The 23,802-nt window shown below is 38.6% G+C and overlaps 2 protein-coding genes across 4 annotated transcripts in view; both read left to right on the top strand.

Annotated features, from left to right (window-relative positions):
• Csde1 (cold shock domain containing E1) overlaps nucleotides 1-17,696 on the top strand; it is a 28,678-nt gene extending 10,982 nt beyond the window's left edge. For all 3 annotated transcript variants that reach the window (XM_010631221.3, XM_010631222.3, XM_010631223.3), the window contains 12 exons: nucleotides 35-160; nucleotides 805-1,017; nucleotides 2,564-2,704; nucleotides 2,793-2,957; nucleotides 7,166-7,273; nucleotides 7,831-8,006; nucleotides 9,026-9,138; nucleotides 9,982-10,101; nucleotides 13,142-13,320; nucleotides 14,965-15,128; nucleotides 16,204-16,336; nucleotides 16,707-17,696. In XM_010631221.3, coding sequence (XP_010629523.1) covers nucleotides 35-160; nucleotides 805-1,017; nucleotides 2,564-2,704; nucleotides 2,793-2,957; nucleotides 7,166-7,273; nucleotides 7,831-8,006; nucleotides 9,026-9,138; nucleotides 9,982-10,101; nucleotides 13,142-13,320; nucleotides 14,965-15,128; nucleotides 16,204-16,336; nucleotides 16,707-16,754 — 1,686 coding nt within the window. In that variant the 3' untranslated portion in view covers nucleotides 16,755-17,696. The remainder of the gene's footprint in view (nucleotides 1-34; nucleotides 161-804; nucleotides 1,018-2,563; nucleotides 2,705-2,792; nucleotides 2,958-7,165; nucleotides 7,274-7,830; nucleotides 8,007-9,025; nucleotides 9,139-9,981; nucleotides 10,102-13,141; nucleotides 13,321-14,964; nucleotides 15,129-16,203; nucleotides 16,337-16,706) is intronic.
• Nucleotides 17,697-18,106: 410 nt separating this feature from the next.
• Nras (NRAS proto-oncogene, GTPase) overlaps nucleotides 18,107-23,802 on the top strand; it is an 11,446-nt gene continuing 5,750 nt past the window's right edge. The window contains exons 1-3 of the mRNA XM_010631224.3: nucleotides 18,107-18,238; nucleotides 18,727-18,854; nucleotides 20,679-20,857. Coding sequence (XP_010629526.1) covers nucleotides 18,744-18,854; nucleotides 20,679-20,857 — 290 coding nt within the window. The 5' untranslated portion in view covers nucleotides 18,107-18,238; nucleotides 18,727-18,743. The remainder of the gene's footprint in view (nucleotides 18,239-18,726; nucleotides 18,855-20,678; nucleotides 20,858-23,802) is intronic.

The following is a 23,802-nucleotide window of genomic DNA, read 5'->3' as shown; positions in this document are numbered from 1 at the left end:
TAAAATTATTTGCCTCAACCCCTCCTGATCCTAGGGTAAAGAAGTTGCGACAGATGTCAGATTATTGCCTCAAGGAACAGTCATTTTTGAAGATATCAGCATTGAACATTTTGAGGGAACTGTAACCAAAGTTATCCCTAAAGTACCCAGTAAAAACCAGGTAAGTTGTCTTTTCTAAGAGCATTCTCTTCTGCCTCTTCAGTAATACAATGATATGGTATGATATATTGGAGTCTTAACTCCATATGAGTAATGAACTTATTTGAGAGTGGAGCATAAGTATTTCTTGGCATGTGTAATAAAACCAAGTAAGAAACTACTGATTAATTTATATGTAAACACTTATTTTTTCACTGAGTGGTGAGAAAAGGCCAGAAGAAATACTGCTTAAATTGGAAAAAAATCTTACCACACTGCTGTTTGGATGTACATTTGTTTTCTCCTCTTTAATGCCTTTCCTGTTTTGTTTTGTTTTTGGTGGTGGTGGTGGTGTGTGTGTGTGTTTTGGTGGGAGAGGTAAGAAGAAGGATGGCATCATTGCTGAAGAAATGTGACCTACTAACAGACTAAAAATCTTGATGTCAGAGTTGAGGTCTTAAACTGCAATATTGTGGGTTTTTGTGGTTGTGTAATGTAACCACAGAACATGGAACTTTCAAATTGAACTTAATGTTACCAGCACCTTTCTTTTCCTTCAGTAAACTATATCATACAAAGTGGTTTTGCTGTTACATTTTTCTTGTTTGGCTTACAACTAGGAAAGATGAGAATTCACCGCCTAAATTAATTTTTCCTTCTCATCAGAATGACCCACTTCCAGGACGAATCAAAGTTGATTTTGTGATTCCTAAAGAACTTCCTTTTGGAGATAAAGATACAAAATCCAAGGTGACCCTGTTGGAAGGTGACCATGTTAGGTTTAATATTTCAACAGACCGACGTGACAAATTAGAACGAGCAACCAACATAGAAGTTCTATCAAACACATTTCAGTTCACTAATGAAGCCAGAGAAATGGTAAGTGTTCAGTATTAGTAGACCTATATATAGATTTTTCTTTCTTTCTTTTTGCTTTTGTTTTTTGTTTGTTTGTTTGTTTTGGTTTTTTTGGTGCTGGGGATTGAACTCAGGACCTTGTGCTTGCAAGGCAGGCCCAGAACCATTGAGCTAAATCCCCAGCCCTAGACCTATATATAATGTGGATGGAAAAGTGTTATGTTCAAGTTTGTACTGCTAAATAAAGTTCTTATAAGTTAGTAATCATACTGGGAAGTTACCTTGTTAAGGTAATTAAGAACTACAGACAAGGGCCGGGGATTTAGCTCAGCGGTTCGGTGGCCTGCCTTGCAAGCGCAAGGACCCGAGTTCAATCCCCAGTACCCAAAAAAAAAAAGAACTACAGACATTTGAGCAAGTCTGGGGTAACATTTGCCTCTGCTGTTTATCTTGAAAGCACATGTGGGAAAGTTTTAGAATTAAAACTTGGATAGAATGATTGCTGAGGTATTTTGAGTCTGATTTTGTGACCCTTAAATATGAAAAGTGAGTACATTCGTGCCCGTTATTGTATCAAGTACATTTTCCAAAACTGTTGCCTAAGAATAGTGGGTATGTCCAGGAGTGACGTGTGCCGGAATTAACTCAGTGTTTGTGAACTGACTTTCTCAGGCGTACTTTATATATAGTTCTGTTTGGGTTCATTCCATCTATAGTACATGTCAATTGTCACTCATTCAGCATAATTTTGAATTTCTTAACACTTCAAAGCCTTTGATTTTGGAGAACTGATATTATTTAACACTTAAAGTGTATACTTCTATCTTAGTTGGAAGGTTCGAACTTGAGGCTTAAAGAAAACAGCCTTCTCAGGCAGGATTTTTTTCTTGTAGTAGGGAGTATGTAGCTTGGTTGCCACAGGACTTGGCAAGGATTAAATGCCAGGATACTGTTTTGGTATTCCTCAATGCTAATTAAGAATAACCGCCTCTGCAGTAGTAAATATGCAATATGTACTGTGTTGCAGTGCTGATAATTTGGGTTGTTTCAGTAATATATGAATGAGTGCCTGCAGCGTTCCAGGTACTGCAGGTCTAATGCCCTCACAGAGCTAATAATTCAGGAAAAAGGAAAATAAACACAAGGTTTTCTATTTTCCTTTTTAGACCTAACTCAGTTTTTCCTGTGCTTAAACTCACATAAAAGAGTTGGCCCATTGTACCAATTTTTAAAGTCTCTATTGGTGAATTTTTGAAGGCTTTGGTAGTTACATTGTCATTAAGCTTGGGTTTTTCAAATACATGATGTATATGTGTTTGCATTCAAATGTGATAACTTTTTATAATATTTGCCAAAGAGTAACATCTGGTGAGTGTTGGGAAATTACTGAAGTTGTATTACTTTATTTAAAGCAATGGTTGCATTTAAGTGGGAAAAAGTTAAAATATGGATTATATTTGGGTTATTTGTAGAGAAAAATTCCTGGTGAGTTGATGATGCTATCAAACTTGAATGTTGTCTTCCTTAACCATCTCCACAGCTAATGAAAATATTACTTGGGTTTCAGGGTGTAATCGCTGCCATGAGAGATGGGTTTGGTTTCATCAAGTGTGTGGATCGGGATGCTCGCATGTTCTTCCACTTTAGTGAAATTCTGGATGGGAATCAGCTCCACATTGCAGATGAAGTAGAGTTTACTGTGGTTCCTGTGAGTAGCATTTGGGAAGAGTATTTCAAAGCTGTTCTTTTGATGTTTCATTTCAGTTCTAAAGTTAATTTTGTTTAATCATTTGTAGGATATGCTCTCTGCCCAAAGAAATCATGCTATTAGGATTAAAAAACTTCCCAAGGGCACGGTTTCGTTCCATTCTCATTCAGATCATCGTTTTCTGGGCACTGTAGAAAAAGAAGCCACTTTTTCCAACCCTAAAACCACTAGCCCTAATAAAGCCAAGGAGAAGGTAAGTTGTACATGATTTTTATAGCTCTTTATTGTGGTGTTCTTTTAGTTACAGGCATATCATAATGGATTTCCCATAATAATGGAGAATTATGATCGTGAGGTAAAGTTTCTTAAAATTGTCATTTTGGTATGATAATTCTTTGCCATGGAGGGAGAGTAGGCAGTTCAATATCACCCAGTCTCTACCCAGTAGAGACCAGTATCCCTATCTCTTCCCATTGTGATAGCCAGAAGTTTCTCCACATTTTGTCAGATGTCCTTTGGGAGGCAAGATCACCTCCATTTGAGAGCCACTCCTCAAAAATATTAGTGATGTCTTCCAAATAATTTAGAACTTTCAAGATCAGATGGATCATGTTCATTATATTTGAACTCCAGTTTATGGGAAAAATATGTTGACTAGTGAATATAAAGATGTTTAAGATAGCTTCTCTCAAGTAAATAAGACAAAATAAGTAATTCATAGAGGAAATATTGCCGTTAAAAGTTAGTAAGGGGGCCGGGGATTTAGCTCAGTGGTTCTTCCGCCTGCCTTGTAAACGCAAGTTCCCGAGTTCAGTCCCCGTTACCAAAAAAAATTAAGACAAGTCTGAGGATGTTATTTAGCAGTACTGCATCTGCCTGGCAAGGCACAAGGTTTTGAATTTGATTCCCAGTTCCTAAAAAAAACAATAAAGAGACTAGATATGGTGTTGGCTTGTAATCCCAACAATTAGGAGGCTGAGGCAGGAGAATTGCCACAAGTTTGAGGCTAGTTTTGACTACCTAGTGAGTTCGAGACCAGCCTGGACTACATAGTAAGACCCTGACTTCTTTTTTCTTTTTTTTTTCTTTTTTTGGTTTTTTGTGACAGGGTCTCACTATGTAGTTGAGACTGACCTGAACTCACTATGTAACCTAGGCTGCTCTCGAACTCACAGTGATCCTACTGCCTCAGCCTCCCAAGTGCTGGGATTATAGGCGTGCGCCACCACGCCCGGCTCCACCCTGTCTAAAAAAATGGGCCAGGGATTTATCTTGAGTGGCACCATGCCTGCCTCACAGATGCAAGGTTCTGAGTTCGATCCCTAGTACCATTAAAAAAAATAGTCATGAAGGGCCAAGTGTGGGGTGACACATGCCTGTAACTCCAGCACTCGAAGACTAAAGATTCAGAATCATATTTTGAGGCCAGCTAGATTATCTAGTTAGTTGAAGGTCAGGCTGGTCTATACATAGCAAGACCCCATCTCCAAAAGTCATTGAGAAAATCTTGAGTGTTACAGCACATACCTATAATCCCAGCTACTTAGGTGACTGAAGCAAGGTAATTGCAAATTCAAAGCTACCTTGGTTATCTCAAAAAGGGATAAGATTGCCAATGTAGTTTAGTGTTAAATTGCTTACCCAGCATGCATGAGGTTCCAGGCTCAATCCCCAGTAGGTTTGAAAAAAAAAAATCAGTTGGAACTTGGACACAGTGGCGTGTGCCTGTAATCCCAGATGCTCAGGATGCTGAGGCAACAGAATAGCAAGTTTTTAAGTTAGCTGGGCAGTTTAGAACGTTGGAAAAAGGGCCAGGGGTAAAAATTAGCAGTCCCTGTATTAGGTCCCCAGTGAAACACCACACACACACATGCTAGGTCAATAAAAGCGCTCTAGCAAAAATTCTCACAGGCAGATCTGGGATAGTTCCACTAAGGTATTGATACTTAATTTGTGGAGATAAATAATTTCTCACAGAAAAGAGAGATACTGAGAAAACATCTAGGTTTCTTTAGAGAGCAGTAGATAGTTTGAAAGCAAGATGGTGGGTGGTCTGTTTTTGTTTTGGATGATAGAGACAAAATGAAACTCAAAATCAGGGTGTGGCTAGATTCAGAGGATGTTGATGACTATAATAAAAAATTTAGACTTTCTTTTGTACTCCAAGGAAAAGATTTGTATTGAAAAGTCCTGTCAGCCAGGGACATGCCTCTAATCTCAGCACTTGGGAGGCTGAGGCAGGAGGAATGCCATGAGTTCAGGGCTATCCTGGACTACATAATAGACCCTGTATCACAAAACAAAACAAAAAAATGCTATCAGGTACCTTGGGAAGCTGATGAAATTAGTGGGAAGCCTAGATAGGAGTGGAAAAAGATAACAAGTGAAGATGATTTGTAGGAAATTACTTAACGTAGCTCTTGAACTAGGAATAGACATAATGGTCCGAGTAGGGTATGTGAGAGAAATGTTAGAATGTCCTGTAATTTTTTATTTTTTGAGACGGGGTCTTGCTATGTAGTTCACGCTCTCTTTGAGCGCACTGTCTCATTTGTAGTCATCCTTCTCCCTCAGCCTCCCCAGTGCTGAGATTACATGAATGAACCCCCATACCCAGTAGTCTTATAATTTCTAGAAAGCAACTGTGGGAACTTGGGCATGGTGCACACCTGTAATCCCAGTAGTGGGGAGGCTGAGGCAGGAGGCTCACCAGGCATTGAGGCCAGCCTGGTTTCCATTGTGAGTTGAGGACCACCCTGAACTGTAACAAGACTCTGTGTCTGTATCTATCTATCTATCTATCTATCTATCTATTTATCTATTTAGAGGTAGGGTCTCACTATGTAGCCCAGGCTGGTCTCAAACTCACAGTGATCCTCCTGCCTCAGGCTCTCAAATGCTGGGATTACAGGCATGAGCCACGATGCCTGGCCAGAATTTTTTAACTGGGGGCCGGGGATTTAGCTCAATGGTTCTGTCACCTACCTTGCCAAGTACAAGGTCCTGAGTTCGATTCCTGGTACCAAAAAAAAAAAAAACTTCTGTGGGGCTATTGGATTAGTTGTTGTATCTTAGGTAAGTTTATTTAAAATAATTTCCTAAGACTTCTGCAATTTGTGAAGTATGGGGAAGTGTAATTGTGGGGGTTATTTTTTTTTGTTTTGTCTTTTATACCAGGGATTGAACTTGGGACCTTGCACTTGCAAGGCAGGTGGTACAACCACTGAGCTAAATCCCCAGCCCTTGAGGTGATTTTTCAGTAACAAATTTGATACTACAAAATGCCTAATATATTGTAGATAATTTAGTAAAGTAAAAGTTATTCTAGAATTGTTGATAATGTAACTTCATCATCTGCTTATGCCAAGCACTATGAACCATGCTAGATTCTATAAATTAAATAGATTATATAGTTAAATTAGATTATATAATTAATTAGATTCTATAAATTCTTTCCTGCATTGGTAAATATGTTGATTGACATTTTGTCCAAAATACCATGTGGAATACTAATAGGTATTTTGGCTTCTTCTGTACAGAATATTCACTTGAATAAAAATAAGAGATTTCTCAATAAGGAGATACCTCAAAATACTAGGATTAGAGATCCCATTTGACCCAGCCATCCCTCTGCTGAGTATCTTCCCAAAAGAATTAAAAGAATCATACCACAGTGATATAAGCACACCTGTGCTTATAGTGGCACAGATTATAATAGCTAAAGCTTGGAAACAGCCCAAAGGCCCATCAACTGGAGATTGGGTGAAGAAGATGTGAGGTTTTTTATAAAATGGAGTTCTACTCAGCCATAAAGAATGAGAAACTAGAGACATTTACAGCTAAAATGAATGCACATTGAAGCCATACTCTTAATTGAAATAAATAGGACACAACATGTAAATACCAAATAGTTTCTCTGATGTGAAAAACTAAGTGTAAATAAGGTTCAAATTGTATAATTGATAATGTGAAATAGGAAGAAAAGGTTCAAAGAGGTAGGGAAAGTGGGAGGGGTAGCAGAAAGTAAAGAAGGGAAAAGAAACAATATGAAAAAAGGAAAAAAATGGAAACAAAATCTATGTAAATAGGGAGAGTGGAGGGATTGAAGGGAAGACGGGAATAGGAAAAAAAAAATAACCAAGATACGTCATGTAAGGTACAAGATCCTAATGATGAATGTAACTATTGTATACCTAAAATGTACCAATATAAAAATTTAAGGAAAAAATAAAAATGAAATAAATTTCTGTGGCTATGCTACTTTTTGGCTCAAAAATGTAACTAGTATACCTAAAATGTACCAATATAAAAATTTAAGGAAAAAATAAAAATGAAATAAATTTCTGTGGCTATGCTACTTTTTGGCTCAAGCATCTTTAAGATTGAATAGTTGCTTGTGTTGGTGTTTTGCTTGTGTTGCTTGTTTTCTTGAGGCTGTTTTCATTGTATTCTGTCTTTTAGGAGGCTGAGGATGGCATTATCACTTATGATGATTGTGGAGTGAAACTGACTATTGCTTTTCAAGCCAAGGATGTGGAAGGTTCTACTTCTCCTCAGATAGGAGATAAGGCAAGATAAATTCTCCTTATTTGGAGACAGTTAAAGATGGTCATAGTAATCAAAAAGTCTGTAGGATGGCTTTTTTATATTTCATCAGGTTTTACTTAAGTTTTTATTCTTTTGCACTTGAAAGGTTAAATATATGGTCGTCTTCTGTTTAAAAGCAGCAAGCTCTTAGAGCTTTTGGAGGAAGCAAATTTAAGCATTGGATAGGATGTGCTTAAATCCACTAGCTTAGAGAAGATTCATGATATTGGTAAGAAACTTGAAACAGTTATTAAATACTATCAAAGTAAAATCATTGTAAAGATTTTACATTTCTATTCATGTTTTTTACTTTCTTACTATAGTATGATTTTCAGATAGCCTTTTTTTTTTTTAAGAAATAAAGACCACAAAATGGAATTGGACATAGAAATGTTTTGGTGAGAATTTATTCTATAAAAATAATTACAAAGGATATCTGGAATGGAAAGCATGGTATGGAAGAGGTTTAGCTCTCATTTTCCAAGTTAAGGAACCTGTGGAAATAATAAAATGTTGATGATCATCCTTACTTTTCACAGGTTGAATTTAGTATTAGTGACAAACAGAGGCCTGGGCAGCAGGTTGCAACCTGTGTGCGACTTTTAGGTCGTAATTCCAATTCCAAGAGGCTCTTGGGTTATGTGGCAACTCTGAAAGATAATTTTGGATTTATTGAAACAGCCAATCATGATAAGGAGATATTTTTCCATTACAGGTAAGATAATACCTTTTGAGAACTTAAAATTTTTCGTTATTTTAACAGTAAAATCAAACATTTCAAGGAGAGGCATTGTTGGTTATTTTTTTAAATTCCAGATTTTATACTAGTAAAATTATGGCAAAATACATTCTAAAGCTAATCATCTACTTCTGTATAGGAAAAGTGTGACCAGTGGTTTGTTTAATTGTGTGCATTAATCCATTTAATGCCACTACCTATTATCACAAAGCCATAGACCTAGGTTTGAGGGAGATAAGCAAATGGTCTGACAGAAGAATGGATTAGATGCCATTAAGAAGGTTCCTAATTGGGCTGGGGATTTAGCTCAGTGGTTCTACCACCTGCCTCACAAGCACAAGGACCCAAGTTTGATCCCCAGTACCAAAAAAAAAAAAAGAAGAAGAAGGTTCCTTATAGTGTATTATGAGAGATGACAGCAGTAGTGAAGAAAAATTGGGGGGAAAAATGGGACCAAAAGATAGAAAAGGCCTTTGAAATTGGATAAGACCCTTTCTGCTTCATTAGAAGAATATTTTGTTTTATGTGTTGGTAATATACAGCTGTTCGTTTGATGTGTAGCATAGTGGCTAAGTGTATGGGCTCTTAGGACAACAACCAGATCAGTTTTGGGTCTGTGCCATTTGTGACCCTTATTCAGTACACCTGTGATAGTTCACAGCTCTGATGTTTTTAATTTGGGGACTGCTGCCCTATATTCTCTTTATAGGCGATTATGGGGGATGTGTAAGTTCTCTAAGCCTATCTTAGACCTACTGTGTTTTAGACGTCATTTAAAGGGTTGGGGATTTAGCTCCATGGTTCCGCCGCCTGCCTTGCAAGCTGAAGGACTTGTGTTCGATCCCCAGAACCAAAAATAAAAATTAAAAAATTAAAGTCATTTAAATGAGTCAACATATAAAATACTCAAACCAGTATCCATCATAAGTAAGCATTCCATGAATGTTGTGAAAGAAAGGCTGCTTGCTACTGTTGATCATTTTCTCTCCCCTTAGTGAATTCTCTGGTGATGTTGATAGCCTGGAACTGGGGGACATGGTTGAATACAGCTTGTCCAAAGGCAAAGGCAACAAAGTCAGCGCTGAAAAAGTAAACAAAACTCACTCAGGTAAGGTACTCAGCCTGTGTTTGAATGGAAGATAAAGGGTAAGAAAGGGAGTGGAAGACAAGACCTAGTTGTTCTCTCCATCAGGTTAAGGAGAGGCATTCCCGTGGAAAGCTGTTTTTGGAGAATGAAATTAAATGGGAAACTAAGAAAATTATACCATTTATGAACCCTGACTTTTAAAAGACGTACAATACAGCTAAGTCTTGGCTTTCATCTGAACTTTCCAAAAACATTTTGCCTTGTGACTTGAGAAATGATAGCTGAACCCATTCTTTTCATTCCATAAATATCTAGGTGTGATGTTTTAGACACGAGGGACATAGTAATGAAACCAGACAAATCCCTGCTTTCATCAGTTTTTTATTGTTAGGTGGAGAAAATGGACAGACAAGAGGAGTAATATATTGGGTGTTGCTTGCTTGGAAAAGGTAATACATGCTGGGGGAAAAAAAAAGATAAGTCAGAACTACCTGTAGAGGTGCAAGTATTGGCATTTTTGTCTTAAGAGACCAGGAAAGGCCTTACTAAAAAGGTGACATTTGGTCACCTGAAAAGGAGAGAGAGCAAGACCTGTTTTAAAATACTGTTAATTTCCTAAACAGTTTCACTTACTGTATTTAGTAAAATTGGCCATTTTCGTTAGGCAGTTGTTTTTTTTTTTTTTTAAGTCAAGCAACCATTCTAGAAATAGAACTTGTTTTTAGGTTTCCTGCCTCATTTCAAGAATGTTAGACAACCTGCCTACTTTGTTAACATTGACACAGAAACTTTTTGCTTTCTTTTTTTCCCATTGGGTAGAGTTTAAATAAGACTGAGTGTGACATAAATGTGTTTGTTCTGCAGTGAATGGTATTACTGAGGAAGCGGATCCCACCATCTACTCTGGTAAAGTCATTCGCCCTCTGAGGAGTGTTGATCCGACACAGACTGAGTATCAAGGAATGATTGAGATCGTGGAGGAGGGTAAGCACCTCCCTGATGGTTGGAAATTTGCCATGCCTACTCATGAACATTGTGAATGTTTTAAAATGCAGAGTTCATTTCATTTCTCAGATTTCTTAAAAACTGAATTACAGGGGGCTCAGGTTGTCGCTCAGTTGTCGCACTGTGCTTTCCTGGCATGTGTGAGACCAAGTTCGATCCCTACTAGCACAAACGCCCTCCCCACCCCCAGCACACACAGCACCCTAGGTTAAGAAAGGACTTACCCTGTCCTCGTGTTTGCTTTTTATTTTTATACTCCGTAGAAATGAGGTCAGCCTAGATTTAGATTGTGATAAACTACTGCCGTGTGAGCATAGATGGAAGCGTGAGCAACTGTGTGAGCTACACTGACACAGTCTGAGAACAAAATCTCATACTAAAAGTATACATTTAATGTTTAATGATCGTAAACACAGCATTCTTATTCACTACTTAATAACCATTCAGTTTTATAATTTTTTTTTACTTTGTGCAAACATAAACGTTTATCTGTTCCTTAATGGCTAAGACTGGATGTCCAACTTTTCTCATGGTCTCTCCATTTTCAACTATTTACAAAGATTTCTGTATTTACAAAGACTTCATTTTCAACTTAGTACTTTTTCTACCTGTCTTCAGGAATTTCTTGTACCCTTCCAAGTCATGATGAGAAAGAGACAAACTTTATACGAAATGTGTGCACAAAATAAGTGTAGTAGAAACAGGAGGGAACTATGGATGGTTGAGATTACAGCATCACATAGTGGTGGAGCAGATCAGAGGCTTTAACGTGTTCCCACCAAATTGTACCACCTGATGGGATAGTCATTGCATGTACCACAAGTGGTTCAAGCTGGCGGGAATGTAATACCTGCCCAGCAGCAAGACATTACATACTATGGTCTCCTCATGAATATGAAATGATGGTTGGTTCACAGAGAGAATAACTTTTTTATCATTTATAAGTCAAAACATTAGGTGAGGAAGAACAGATCATTTGGGAGAAAGAAATGAACCTTGATAACCTGCTCCTGGGTTCTTAGTGATTTTTCTTTCACATAAAACCACTACCACTATTAGTGGTACAGTGGTGAGCATAGCTGCCTCTCAAATAAAACCAATATGAATTCACTTTATAGCAAGTCTTTATTCTGTGATTTATTCTCTAAAAAGGCCAGGAAGTATGAGCTATTTTTAACTCACAAGTTGGCATCATACTGCCCTTCTTGTTGCTTATCTTAGTTCCTTTCTCCTTGCGGAGACACAATACCTGACACACACAACTTACAGATTTATTTTGGTTCACATTTCAGCCCATAGTCCGCTGACTCAGAGGCAGGACAGTGTGGCACAGGGCCATAGCGGAGAGTTGTTAAAGGCATGGCACCAGGAAGCAGAGAGCATCAAGGGAAGAGGTGGTGAGGGAGTAAACCCTTTCATGCCATGCCCCCAGTAACCCACCTTTTCCAGCCAGAATCTACCTTCTAGCATCAGGCCAGCTATATGGACCCCACAAACGAATCACCTCCCAGAGGTTCTGCCTATGATCACATGAAGCTTTAGGAGGACATCTCTACTTACAGAATACTGTTTCTAATTCCTTTTGCACACCTGCACCCCAGTCCATTTATTCCTCAATACTGGCCATAGGATATAATCCAAAGCAAAGATTGTGTGAAAAAAGATATTTTGGAAACATCCCCCAGGCTAGAGTTTTTTAGGCCTCAGCATATCACATTTTCCCACTAGGTTGTAAAAATAGCTCTTTTATTTAGAATACATAGTATAAGAATCTGGAGCTGGGCAGAACTGAATCTAAATACTTTCTAGCTGTATAACCGTGGACAAGTTATTAAATCTTTCTAATTCAATCTCTTCAGCTTTAAAATACTCTCTTAGAATAGTCTATGGAAAGAAAATGTGAGTCCAGATGAATCCTTAATAAATTCTGGTTGTCTGTGCTGTCATTCTATGACTTAACCTAATCTCCAAAACTTTCTTATTTCTGCAAGTTTATTTCCCTGTATTTACCAGGAGGATAATTAAAAGCATTTCCTGTTTTGAAGTTTCCATTTCTTCTTCTTTTTGGTTTTTTGAGATGGTCTCAGTATGTAGTTGAGACTCCCAACTGGAACTCACTATGTAGCCCAGGCTGGTCTCGAACTCACAGCGATCCTCCTGAGTGCTGGGATTACAGGCGTGTGCCACCACGCCCAGCTAAGTTTCCATTTCTTGCCTATTTCTCTCTTAATTTCTTGGATTTCTCTGGGGGCTGAATTGATAAAATAACGGAACTCTCTGGTTAACTTAATTGCCTCTATCCTGGGCTGGCCTCTAGATAATTTTACACTGTGAGGGGGCTTGCTTTTTATAGATCATTTTGCTAAATCGGGACTATAATTGTTTACAGTGTCTTTGGTTGCTTTCTCACTTTTAACAACACAGTTGAGTATTCTGATAGATGGGACGGTTTGCAAGCCTAAATATTTATTGTATGGCCTTTTAATGTGTTTCAGCGCTTGAACTACCAGTCATACATACATGACTCCATTGGGCAGCTTGTGGCAATGGTGATACAGTCTTTTTTTTATCAGTCTTTTCAGTAATAAAATTAATTTTAAAAATCGTTCAAGACACCTGACATCCAAATGATGGCCCTGTTGTAAATATATTAAAAATGTTCTGTGCCCTCATGTAGGAGAAAGGGGCCTATGGATTGAGGGAACCTGACAAGTTCAAGCCCAGCCTGAGTAATCTCTAGCATGACCTTGTTTCAAAATTTAAAAAATGAAAAGGTGGGCCTGGGGGTGTCATTTATTAGGAATGCCTTGGGTTTGATCTCCAGTACTGTCCATAAATAAATAAATAAATAAGGCACCTTTAGGCTTCAAAATAAAACCCAGGAGATAAAGATAAGAGTGTGGATGAGGGGCATTTAAAGGAACAACACATTTTTAGCCATTATCGTTATACTACTGCCATCAGCAGAGAACTGTTACAAAATATTAACTTTTAGACTTTGTACTGTTTCTCATTACAGGGGATATGAAAGGTGAGGTGTATCCATTTGGCATAGTTGGGATGGCCAACAAAGGGGATTGCCTGCAAAAAGGGGAGAGTGTTAAGTTCCAGTTGTGTGTTCTGGGCCAAAATGCACAGACTATGGCCTATAACATCACACCCCTGCGTAGGGCCACAGTGGAGTGTGTGAAAGATCAGGTAAGTACAGCACTTCTGCATGTGTGAGTGTTAGTAAATAAAACCATAACCATTTTTTAGCCAAGGGGGCGTCATTAACGTTCATTTGATTCTGTTTACTTTATTACTTGAAGTGGTTTGGGATAGCTTATGAAAATATTAAAGCTACAAGAGAAAAAAGCAACTGCCTTAGCAAAGAAAATACAAGAATTAATAATTAAGAACTAATATTACATCATGAGGAAAGTGAGTTTGGACTGAAACCAGAATAAAAGAACCATATAGTTCTATCCTGGTAAAAGCAAAAAAAAAAAAAAAAAAAAAAAAAAAAAAAAAACAAAGTTTTATCCGGGAAAAAAAAAAAAAAAAAAAAAAAAAAAAAGAACTATACAAGATTTTGTACACTGTGTTCTGATCTTTGGCAGATCACATTTAGAAGCCATGTTTTACAGTGTTTATAAAGTAAACAGCATGAAAACAGTCCTAGTACTGAAATCTCGGCGATTTCTAAGTTTACAGAGAGTATTTTTCAACATCTATGCAATAAATATGGTGATATCTCACCTGTAGAACTTGCTTCATTCCAAATTTGTGTTTGAATGCCAGAGTTTGGGAACTGAACATATTTTTCCCTTGAGAAATAATGGAAAATCAAGGAACTGGCTCTGAGGTCCAGAAATTACACTTATACATTCTTCCAGGACTTTAATTTTACAATAATTTCTTTGTCATAGTTCTCAGTTTTCCTCTTAGCTTTACTTCTGGTATCACTAACTTTCTTGGGAGCTATGGTTATTATGTTTTATGTAAATAAAATGAAAAAAAATTTAAAGCACAGTGACTAATATTTTAACGCAGTAACACAAGCTCTATATGTTGTTTGGGTGAGAGAGGCACTTAGACTGAAGCCGTGAGACACAAATCATGGTTTTTTTCAAGTCGGATTTTTGGTTCAACTATTGGTCAAAGTTCCAAATGACAACTTTGCTATTTAAGTCCCAGAAAGTTTAAGCTTGGAGCTGTTCAACAGCGTGAGGTGTATCACTACATAATATGGTATGGCTGTTTCCTTTAATACCATACCCAGCTTAATTCTAGAAGGGAAGGAACCTAATGGTTTTTCTTACTTCAAAAAACACATTTCAAGCCACATGTGGTCGTCCTTGCCTGTAATGCAATTACTCTGGGAGACTGAAGCAATATGGTGTCAAATTTGAGCCTGGCAATTTGATTTTGCAAACCCCTGTCTGGTGGGTGTATAGCTTGGTTTAGTCCCCAGTGCCGCACCCCACCCACCACCCCCAAATTTTATTCATTTTTATTGGTACATATTTGCAATACATAATACATTTCTCAGAGTTGGTATGTGTACATAATATTTTAATTCTTTTTTTAATCCTCTTCCACTTCCCTCCTCTCCTTCCCAAATTTAAATATATACAGAAGAGTACAACCTTTATTCGTTTTAGCCAATGTACAATAAAATGTATGATAGTGATTTTAAAGATGTTTCTTCCTGGCAAATTTTGAGTAAGAATATTAGCTCTAATACTGTTTTATAAATCCTCTTTCTGACTAGGCATTGTGCTTCAAAGTAAGGTACTTTTGTTGCTTCTAGAATGTCCTCTTTTTTCAGCTATTGCTTTTTTGTTTGTTTTTGTTCAGTTTGGCTTCATTAACTATGAAGTAGGAGATAGCAAGAAGCTCTTTTTCCACGTGAAAGAAGTTCAGGATGGCATTGAGCTACAGGCAGGAGACGAGGTGGAGTTCTCAGTGATTCTTAACCAGCGCACTGGCAAATGCAGTGCCTGTAATGTTTGGCGAGTCTGGTGAGTTTGTTGTGATTGGATTAATAAACAGTCTGGACTGTCTTAAGTTCTGTAGTCTCACCTTTATCGCATTTCTTTATACTCTTCTATGCCTGGTTTGTGTCACCCCCTTTCTTGGTCATTTTTTGGGGTTATTTCTTGATACTTTTCTGCCTCTGGTCCTGTCCCTGCCATAAGTCTTCACTGCCAGACGTTTAGTCTCATAAACTTAGTTCAGTGAAGCCCCTGGGCACTGTACTAAACTAGACCTTGAATATAAAAAGATTAGTATTTGATCTTAAAGAATTCTGCTTATTAGCTCCTTTCATTCTACCAAGCCAAATTATATGTTAGGGCTGGGGACTTTAGCTCAGTGGTTCTGCTGCCTGCCTTGCAAGCACCAGGACCTGAGTTTGATACCTGGTACCAAAAAATAAATAAATAAAATAAAATTATAATGTTTAGGGCCAGAGATTTAGCTCAGTGGCATTGCCCCTGCCTCGCAAGCTCAAGATCCTAAGTTTGATCCCCAGTACTGGGGGGAAAAGTTATAATGTTTCTTGGGTGTCATAGCACAGGCCTGTAATCATGGCATTTAGGAGGCTGAGGCAGGAGGATTGCAAGTTTTGACCTAGCCATTACCAGCTTGAACTGTTTACTGCCTCTCCTCCAAATTTCTATGCTTTTAAGTTATCCTGATTCCTATACCTTTTTTTTTTTTTTTAATTGTAACGTCGCCATGTGAGAAACAATCTGGAAGTGTTTCTTCATATTTCACTTTTGTAAGGTTTTCTGTATGTGCTATATTGTGTTGTGTGTTTGTAGAATTGGTCTCTGGTTGCAGACAAGTCTAGAGCTGATCCTCACCCAAATAATTCTTCCTGCTCCTATACAGTTGGAATCTTGAATTAAGAAATAGATTTATTTAAAACACACACACACACACACACACGTCTGTCTTGTCTTGCTGTCTAGATGAAACAAGATTCCTGTTTATTAAAAGTGAGTCATTTGGGCAGTTAAGAAATACTCCTCTGCAAGCACTTGCTTTCTTCTCGCCAAATGTTGTTTCTTCTCACCTGTTGACTTGTTACAGTGAGGGCCCCAAGGCTGTTACAGCCCCTCGACCTGATCGGTTGGTCAATCGCTTGAAGAACATCACTGTAGATGATGCCAGTGCTCCTCGCCTAATGGTTCTTCGTCAGCCAAGGGGACCAGATAACTCAATGGTATGATTCTGTACAAGGCTTGGTGGAAGCCAGCCAACCGGCATGCTGTGTGGTACAACATAGGCTGTGATGAAACAAAGAGCTTCAGCATTGCTTGAAGGGAGTTGAGGCTCCCTACACATTGGTTCAGCCCAATGTAATATTTGCTTTCATTAAGAACATTTCATGCTCCTCTGAATACTTTGTCCATAGCTAATGTAATGGGTCAAGAGGGCTCACAATAGGTTTCTATCTGGAAAGACCAGGTAGCGGTTAAAATGACTTAGAATTTGTACTCTCATAGAACATACTGGAAGTGTGAAAGTATTCTTCTTGTACAGTGAAGTTCATGCATCCAGTTAGTTAACTGTGACAATTTTATTTCTTACAGGGATTTGGTGCAGAAAGAAAGATCCGTCAAGCTGGTGTCATTGACTAACCACATCCACAAAGCACATCCTTAATCCACTATGATCAAGCTGGGGGGATTCTGGTGAAGGGTTCTGAAAATCTCCCTCTTCATCCCTCCCAAAATCTGGAAAACTTATTCTATTGAGCTATTACACCAGTTTTAACACCTTCCTCGTGTTATGTTAAAAAAAATAAATAAATTTAAGAAACCATTTTAAAATTATGCACAGTTGCAGCCTGGAGAACTTAAGGTGGCGCCTTATAGTATCACTTTTAGGAGCTTTATTTGGTGCATTTAACGCAACTGGTAATTGCAAAATCCACTTCGCCTGTATAAGTGAAAATAGACTGTTACCTTGTTGGCCCTGTGAAATTCTGCACTGGTTGATTTAGTGTATACTCTACCTTCATTATTACTCCTGGCAAGGTGTTCTGCCTTAGCAATCAGTTGCATTCTTTTCCTTTTCTTTCCTCTTCCTTATGCTTTAATTCTGAGGACCATAGGAGGGTAGAATATATGACATTTTTTAAATTACAAAAATTTATATAGGCAAAACGATTTACTTAAGTTGAAGGCCAAATGTTAAAATGTTATTTTTCATATCATTTATAATCGTCACAGTACACTTAACAGAGTTTGGTTATATTTCAGTGAAAATTATCTTCCAGAGTAGTTTTTCCCCCCGGGATGTGGGGGTTAATAACTTTACATATAGTACATATGGTGCAGAATTTCATCCCAATGAAGTGTGCCAGGAGTGTGATAATTTAATCGTATTTAAAGAAAAATAAAAAGACGAATGCACAAATTTGCTGCTGCTTAGATCACTGCAGCTTCTAGGACCCAGTTTCTTTTACTGATTTAAAAACGAAAAAAATAAAAAAAAAGTTGTGCCTGAAATGAATCTTGTTTTTTTTAAAAGTAGCCGACTGGTTCCTGTGTCCTGGTCAATACAGGCACCAGACCCTTGGTGTAGCTTCTGTTCGACTTTTATATCACGGGAATGGATAGGTCTGATTCCTTGGCCCTCATCTTGAATTGGCTACATACAGGACTGAGGCTTTGTTTTAAGATGACAAGGGTCAGCTCAGGGGATGTGGGGGAGGGCGCTCTTATCTTCCCCGTTTGAGGTTTCGAACTCTGGGTAAAGAGGCCATTTATCTTTGTAAACACAAAACATTTTTTGCTTTCTCCAATTTTATGTTAATGGCGAAAGAATGGAAGCGAATAAAGTTTTACTGATTTTTGAGACACTAGCACCTAGCGCTTTCATTATTGAAACGTCCCAGGAGGGAGGGGCGGGTCAGGGCGCGGCCTACCTCGTGACTAGGTCATAGGCCCACGTGGCCTGGGCGGGGAATAGTGCGCCCAGGGCGCCGACTGATTACGTAGCGGGCGGGGCCGGAAGTGCCGCTCCCTGGTGGGGGCTGTTCATGGCGGTTCCGGGGTCCTCAACGTTTTTCCCGGTTGAGATCCTAAATCCGTCTGCAGCTGGAACAGCAGATCTTGAGGTAAGGCTGTGGTGTGCGTAGCACTCAGCTTTGGAGCATGCTGGCGTCCTGTTGATGCTAGGAATCGAGCAGAACGTACAAAGTGAAGACAAAAGGCCTTGGGCGGGGGTCCGTTTGGGGCCTTATGTGGGGCAATCTTTGGAGACCAACAGGGAATTGAGGGGGTCCCTGTATCGAGAACCCCCCCCAGCTGAGAACCCGAGGGGTGTGTGGGGAGGGTCCTTTACCTTTCGCTGAGGGCGGGGAACAGGCACGGTTGAAAAATAGAGCGGGGTGGAGTTAAGTAGAAGGCTTTTAACTCGTGAATCTGTTGACACGTTAACCTGCAAGTATTTTTGCCTCCTGAGTCATTTCTGAGAACTAAATGGAGGGTCACGTGTTTGAAACCAATACGGTTCCAACTGGCTTCGGTTACTGTTGATTAGAGAAACCTTTGCAGTATTGTAGATCAAGCTAGCCAGTTAACCCAAACTGCTGCTTTCCCACAGGTTCTTGCTGGTGTGAAATGACTGAGTATAAACTGGTGGTGGTTGGAGCAGGTGGTGTTGGGAAAAGCGCACTGACCATCCAACTAATCCAGAACCACTTTGTTGATGAATATGATCCCACCATAGAGGTGAGGCCCAGTGCTAGTCCACAGGTTTATCTATCCTTCACTTTGTTTTCCCTTACCCATAACTTTTATTTATTTTTTAGAAGTAAAGAAGAGAAAGCAAAAAGTTATTTTGTATACCCTATTCAGTAATACAATAAAGCTTTTTTGTGTAGAATTCATTTGTAAAATTTACAGTTTTTGATACCAGGGATCGAACTTGGGTCCTTGTGCTTGCGAGGCAGGCAGTGGAACCACTGAGCTAAATCCCCTAGTTTACAGTTTTTAACCCCTCTGTAAACTTGCAAATTCAATATTGAATTCATTCTTTTTCTTCATAGGACAACTCTATTAGAGATACTAAACAGCTAAAGAAATTGGTTTAAAAGATAATATTTTTCTGTAAATGGTAAAGCACTGCATAATAGTGCCTTCTTAAAGATTTGTTATGAGAGTTCATGTTACAAATGATCTTTAATAAATGATGTCTTAAGTGTCTTTAAATTTTGTAGTTTTGTTCAATTTAGAAATATTTAATTCTAGCTGGGCGTGGTGGCACAGGCCTGTAATCCCAGCACACGGGAGGGAGCCTGAAGCAGGAGGATCCCTGTGGGTTCAAAGCCAGCCTGGGCTGCATAGTTCAAGTCCAACCTGAACTACACAGCAAGACCCTGTCTCAAAAAACAAAAAAGAAAGGTTTAATTATAAAGGTGATTTTAATCCACCCCTGACCTTCCTTACCATCTAGCTACTGAGTACTTACTTAATGTAAACTAATTCTGATACAGCTGCCATTAAAAATAAAAAAGATTTTAGGCCAGGGATTTAGCTCAGTCATGCCTGCTTTGCTAGCACAAGGTCTGGAGTTCAATTCCCAATACCAAGAAAAACTTAAAAATTTTTCAGAATTTCATTTTTTGAGGTAAGTAAAATACATAAATCTTAGTGTTCAGCTTGAGTTACATTTGTGTACACTAATGTAACCTCCACCCAGATGACTATTTTGTAAGTTTTAGATGCCACAGAAAAGATCTCCCAATTACAATGACATTATTAAAATATGAGTAAAATTACCACCGTAAAGCCAAATTAGAAATATTTCTATGATTATTATGGCTTTTTTCCTGAAAAATTACTTATATATTGGAAACATTAAGAATTTGATTCAGAAATATTTTCCAAAGGTATAATCTGTTTAGAGAAAGACATTTTTGGTATTATCTTTCCTGAAACAAAAGATACTTATATATTTAGTCATAAAGACACATATACTGAGCATGGTGAAGCATGCTTTGTGATCCCAGTAGTCAGCAGGCTGACACAGGAGAATCGCTGCAAGTTTGAGTCCAACTTGAGCTACATAGTGAGTTCAAAGCCACCCTGAACTGCTTAATGAGATCCTGTCTCAAACAAACAAAATCCAGGAAAAAAAAAATCCTACAAATGATTCTTTTCCAGAAGTAGGTTCTGATTGGTTGGATGTATGTTTAGAATTGTAAAAGTAAAATAACTCAAAGCAGCTTGGTTCAAGGCTTAGTGTAATATGCTATGAACCTAAATTTCTATATAGTTACCTGACTACAGGAGAGATAGTGTTTGAGCTACTTTTTTTTTCCATCTTTTTTGGGAATAGAGTGACCACATTTTCTTTCCTGAAGGCATATTGGATTTGGGGCTTTTTCCTAGGGTGACATTAAATAGTTTCTGTTTGTGATTATATATTAAGTTTGAGGAACAAACCAGATGGGCAGAAATGGACTTGAATGGTTAGAAGCTTATTTATTGTTGGCAATAATATTCTATTTCCTGTGGTTTTTAATAAAAATTGAATCTCATCCCCACCCCCAGGATTCTTACCGAAAGCAGGTAGTTATAGATGGTGAAACCTGTCTGTTGGACATTCTGGATACAGCTGGACAGGAAGAGTACAGTGCCATGAGAGACCAATACATGAGGACAGGCGAAGGCTTCCTCTGTGTGTTTGCCATCAATAATAGCAAATCCTTTGCAGATATTAACCTCTACAGGTATGAGGAACATTGTTTTTTCTGAAAGGATGGTCTTACGGGTGGTCTGAAACTTCATGGGGAAATGAGGATCCCATACTTAAGGAAGATGCAGTTTTATTTGGGAAGAGTTGGTTTCAAGTTGTTTGACATTAAGAATCAGGTTATGCCGGGCATGGTGGCGCACACCTGTAATCCTAGCACTCGGGAGGCTGAGACAGGAGGATCGCTGTGAGTTTGATACCAGCCTGGGCTACATAGTGAGTTCCAGGTCAGTCTCAACTATGTAGTGTGACCCTGTCTCAAAAAAGCCAAAAACAAAACAAAAAAAATCAGGTTATTACTGAAAGCAAATACTGAAGTATTTATTTTTATTTTGTACGTTTACTATAATGTGTAATAATACATGAATGAGACTTGCTACTGGGAACAGTTCAGAGCTACAGGTATGATGAGAGATCACAAAGGAATTTCATAGAGGAAAATAATGTCTGAAAATTATTCTTTGATAAGTAATAGAAAAGATCATAGGAAGAAACCAGTAGAGAGTAAATAAAGATGAAAGTGAAGCAAAGGCATATAAAGATGGACTTTTTCCATAGAACAATAAATTTTAAAAGCTAGATTGGTTCATAAAAAGTTCTAGTGCAAGCCAGACATAGTAGCTTATGCCTGTAATTCCAGCACTGTGGGAAGCTTAGGCAGGAGGATTGAAAGTTTGAGCTCAGAATGGGCAGTTTAGTGACTTAGAGGGGGTATAGTTCAGTGTGAAGGCCCTGGGTTCAATTACAGTACCTTAAAAAAAAAAAATGGCAAGGCATGGTGGCATGCACCTGAAATTGCAGCATTTGGGAGACTGAGACAGAAGTCACAAGTTCAAGGCCAGCCTGAGCTACATAATAAGTACAAGTCCATCATTAACTACACAGACCCTGTGTGAGAAAACAAAATTCTAATACAGTGGATCCTTGACTTAAGAACTCAGTTCATTTGTGAGGGCTAGGTGTAACGCAAGTTGGTTTCAAGTCAGAACTATTTTTCTCATGAGAAATAATAGAAATAGCTATAATGTGTTTCAAATCTCCTAAAGCACCGCTTAACCTTTTTATAATAAAAAAGGGTTGTATAATGTGCATAATTTATCAGAAACACCAATAATTTTCATAATGTATTCACCCAAATGTTATAAAATGTGCCTTGTTTACCAGGAACAACAATTTCATACTGTACACACCATTCATGTTGACATCTCTGGCTTGCAGAAAGGGAGGATGAAATGGAAGGTGGTTATGGTTGGGAAAGAGAGTCCTTCATAAGAACATCAGGAATCTGGCTGTCTGGTGTCCTTTCTTTCCTCAGGAAAGTCTGTAGCCCGCCCACTAGGACTTGCTTCTGGCTCGCTTGGTCTCAACCTTTTCAGAGTGAAAAACTGGTCTAAGGCTCTTTTCCATAACACTGTTCTGTAGTATGACATGACATTGTCATTAAGCAAGCAAATGCAACGATGGGCTTCCTCTCTGTCGGGTTGGGTCTTCTCTCCAAATGTTTGTAGCTCTGTCCATTTTTCAGGATTTCCTTTATCTCAGAAGAAGAGCTTTGCTGCACTGATTGTAGATGCTCCCCTTCCCTTTCAGAAAGCTCCTCAGCTGCCCTTCTCTGTTGCTCAGCCAGAAGTTGCTGAAGTTCTCTGTGGACAGCTCCTCTGAGTTCCTCCACAGTTCCTCAACTTCACCATCTACCTGCAGGCCTGTGGGCTCTGCTGTGGTGACAGTGCCGTCAGCCACGGGCTCAGTGGAAGGCTCAGGCTCCTCTGCACAGCCCTCAAAGTCTCCTGTATAATTTTAGGCCACACTTTTTTTCCAAGCAGATCTCATTGTCCTTAGACACTGGCCCGGGATTTCCCAGTTAACCCCACACAGGAAAGACTGGCATTTGAGGTCATAACTCAGGATTTCAGTTGTAAATTAAAACTAAAATTCTATTCACAACCCAAGTTGTTCGTATGTGAGGCCAGTCATAACTCAAGTGTCCACTCTGTAACATTCTTTATTTTACATAATCAGAAATAGAATTCAGATGGTGTTTTGTTGGGTTTCTGAGTCATGCTGTTACTAGTAACAGAGCAGAATCAAAACTCCAGGGCTCCTTTTTTTCTGAGCTCTGTTCTTTGAGCAGAAATTTGAGTAGTTAAGAATACAGCTCTGCGGGCCAGGGATTTAGCTCAGCGGTTCGGTGGCCTGCCTTGCAAGCGCAAGGACCCGAGTTCAATCCCCGGTACCAAAAAAAAAAGAATACAGCTCTGCTTAGGTTGAAACTTGGCTCCATCATTTATTAGCTATGTGACTTTGGGGAAAACTGCTAAATCTTCGTGTCTAAATTTCCTTATCTATGATAAGGAGATAATAGTACCTACCTCAAAGAGTTGTGAAGATAAATCAGTTACTACGTAAATTATTCAGAACAGTGCCTGGCCCATAGTTAGCACTTCAGTGCTGTAGAGCGCGAGTATCAAAAAAATAAAAAGATAGGTATACTAAGCATTCACATTCATTAGGTATTTTATATAAGCTAGAGATAATATAAGTGTATAGAAAGATGTGCATGTCAGTATGCAAATGCTACGTTTTATATAAGATACGCATATTCTCGGTTTTTGGTGAGGGGTATCCTGGGACCCTTTTCCCATGGCTATTGAGGGACAACTCTACTTAAGTTCCCAACACTTGTAAATATTTTTTGGCTTACCAAAATCCTTTCTTGTTTCCAAGGCATATATGCACATAGTATAGCAAGATAAAAATTAATGAAAAATAGGTTTACTCCAAAATGTGGCCATGGTGGTGCACGCCTATAATTCCAACTCTCAGGAGGCTGAGGCGTGAGGATTGCTTCAAGTTCAAGGCCAGCCTGAAGTATGTAGCAAGACCCTCTCTTTCCAAAAAAAAAAAAAAAAAAAAAACCCCAAA

Source organism: Fukomys damarensis, unplaced genomic scaffold, assembly GCF_012274545.1.
Source record: "Fukomys damarensis isolate Sample0158 unplaced genomic scaffold, DMR_v1.0_HiC HiC_scaffold_33, whole genome shotgun sequence".
NCBI lineage: Eukaryota > Metazoa > Chordata > Mammalia > Rodentia > Bathyergidae > Fukomys > Fukomys damarensis.
Note: the sequence above shows the minus strand (reverse complement) of the source record. Positions and strands in the feature narration are given on the sequence as shown.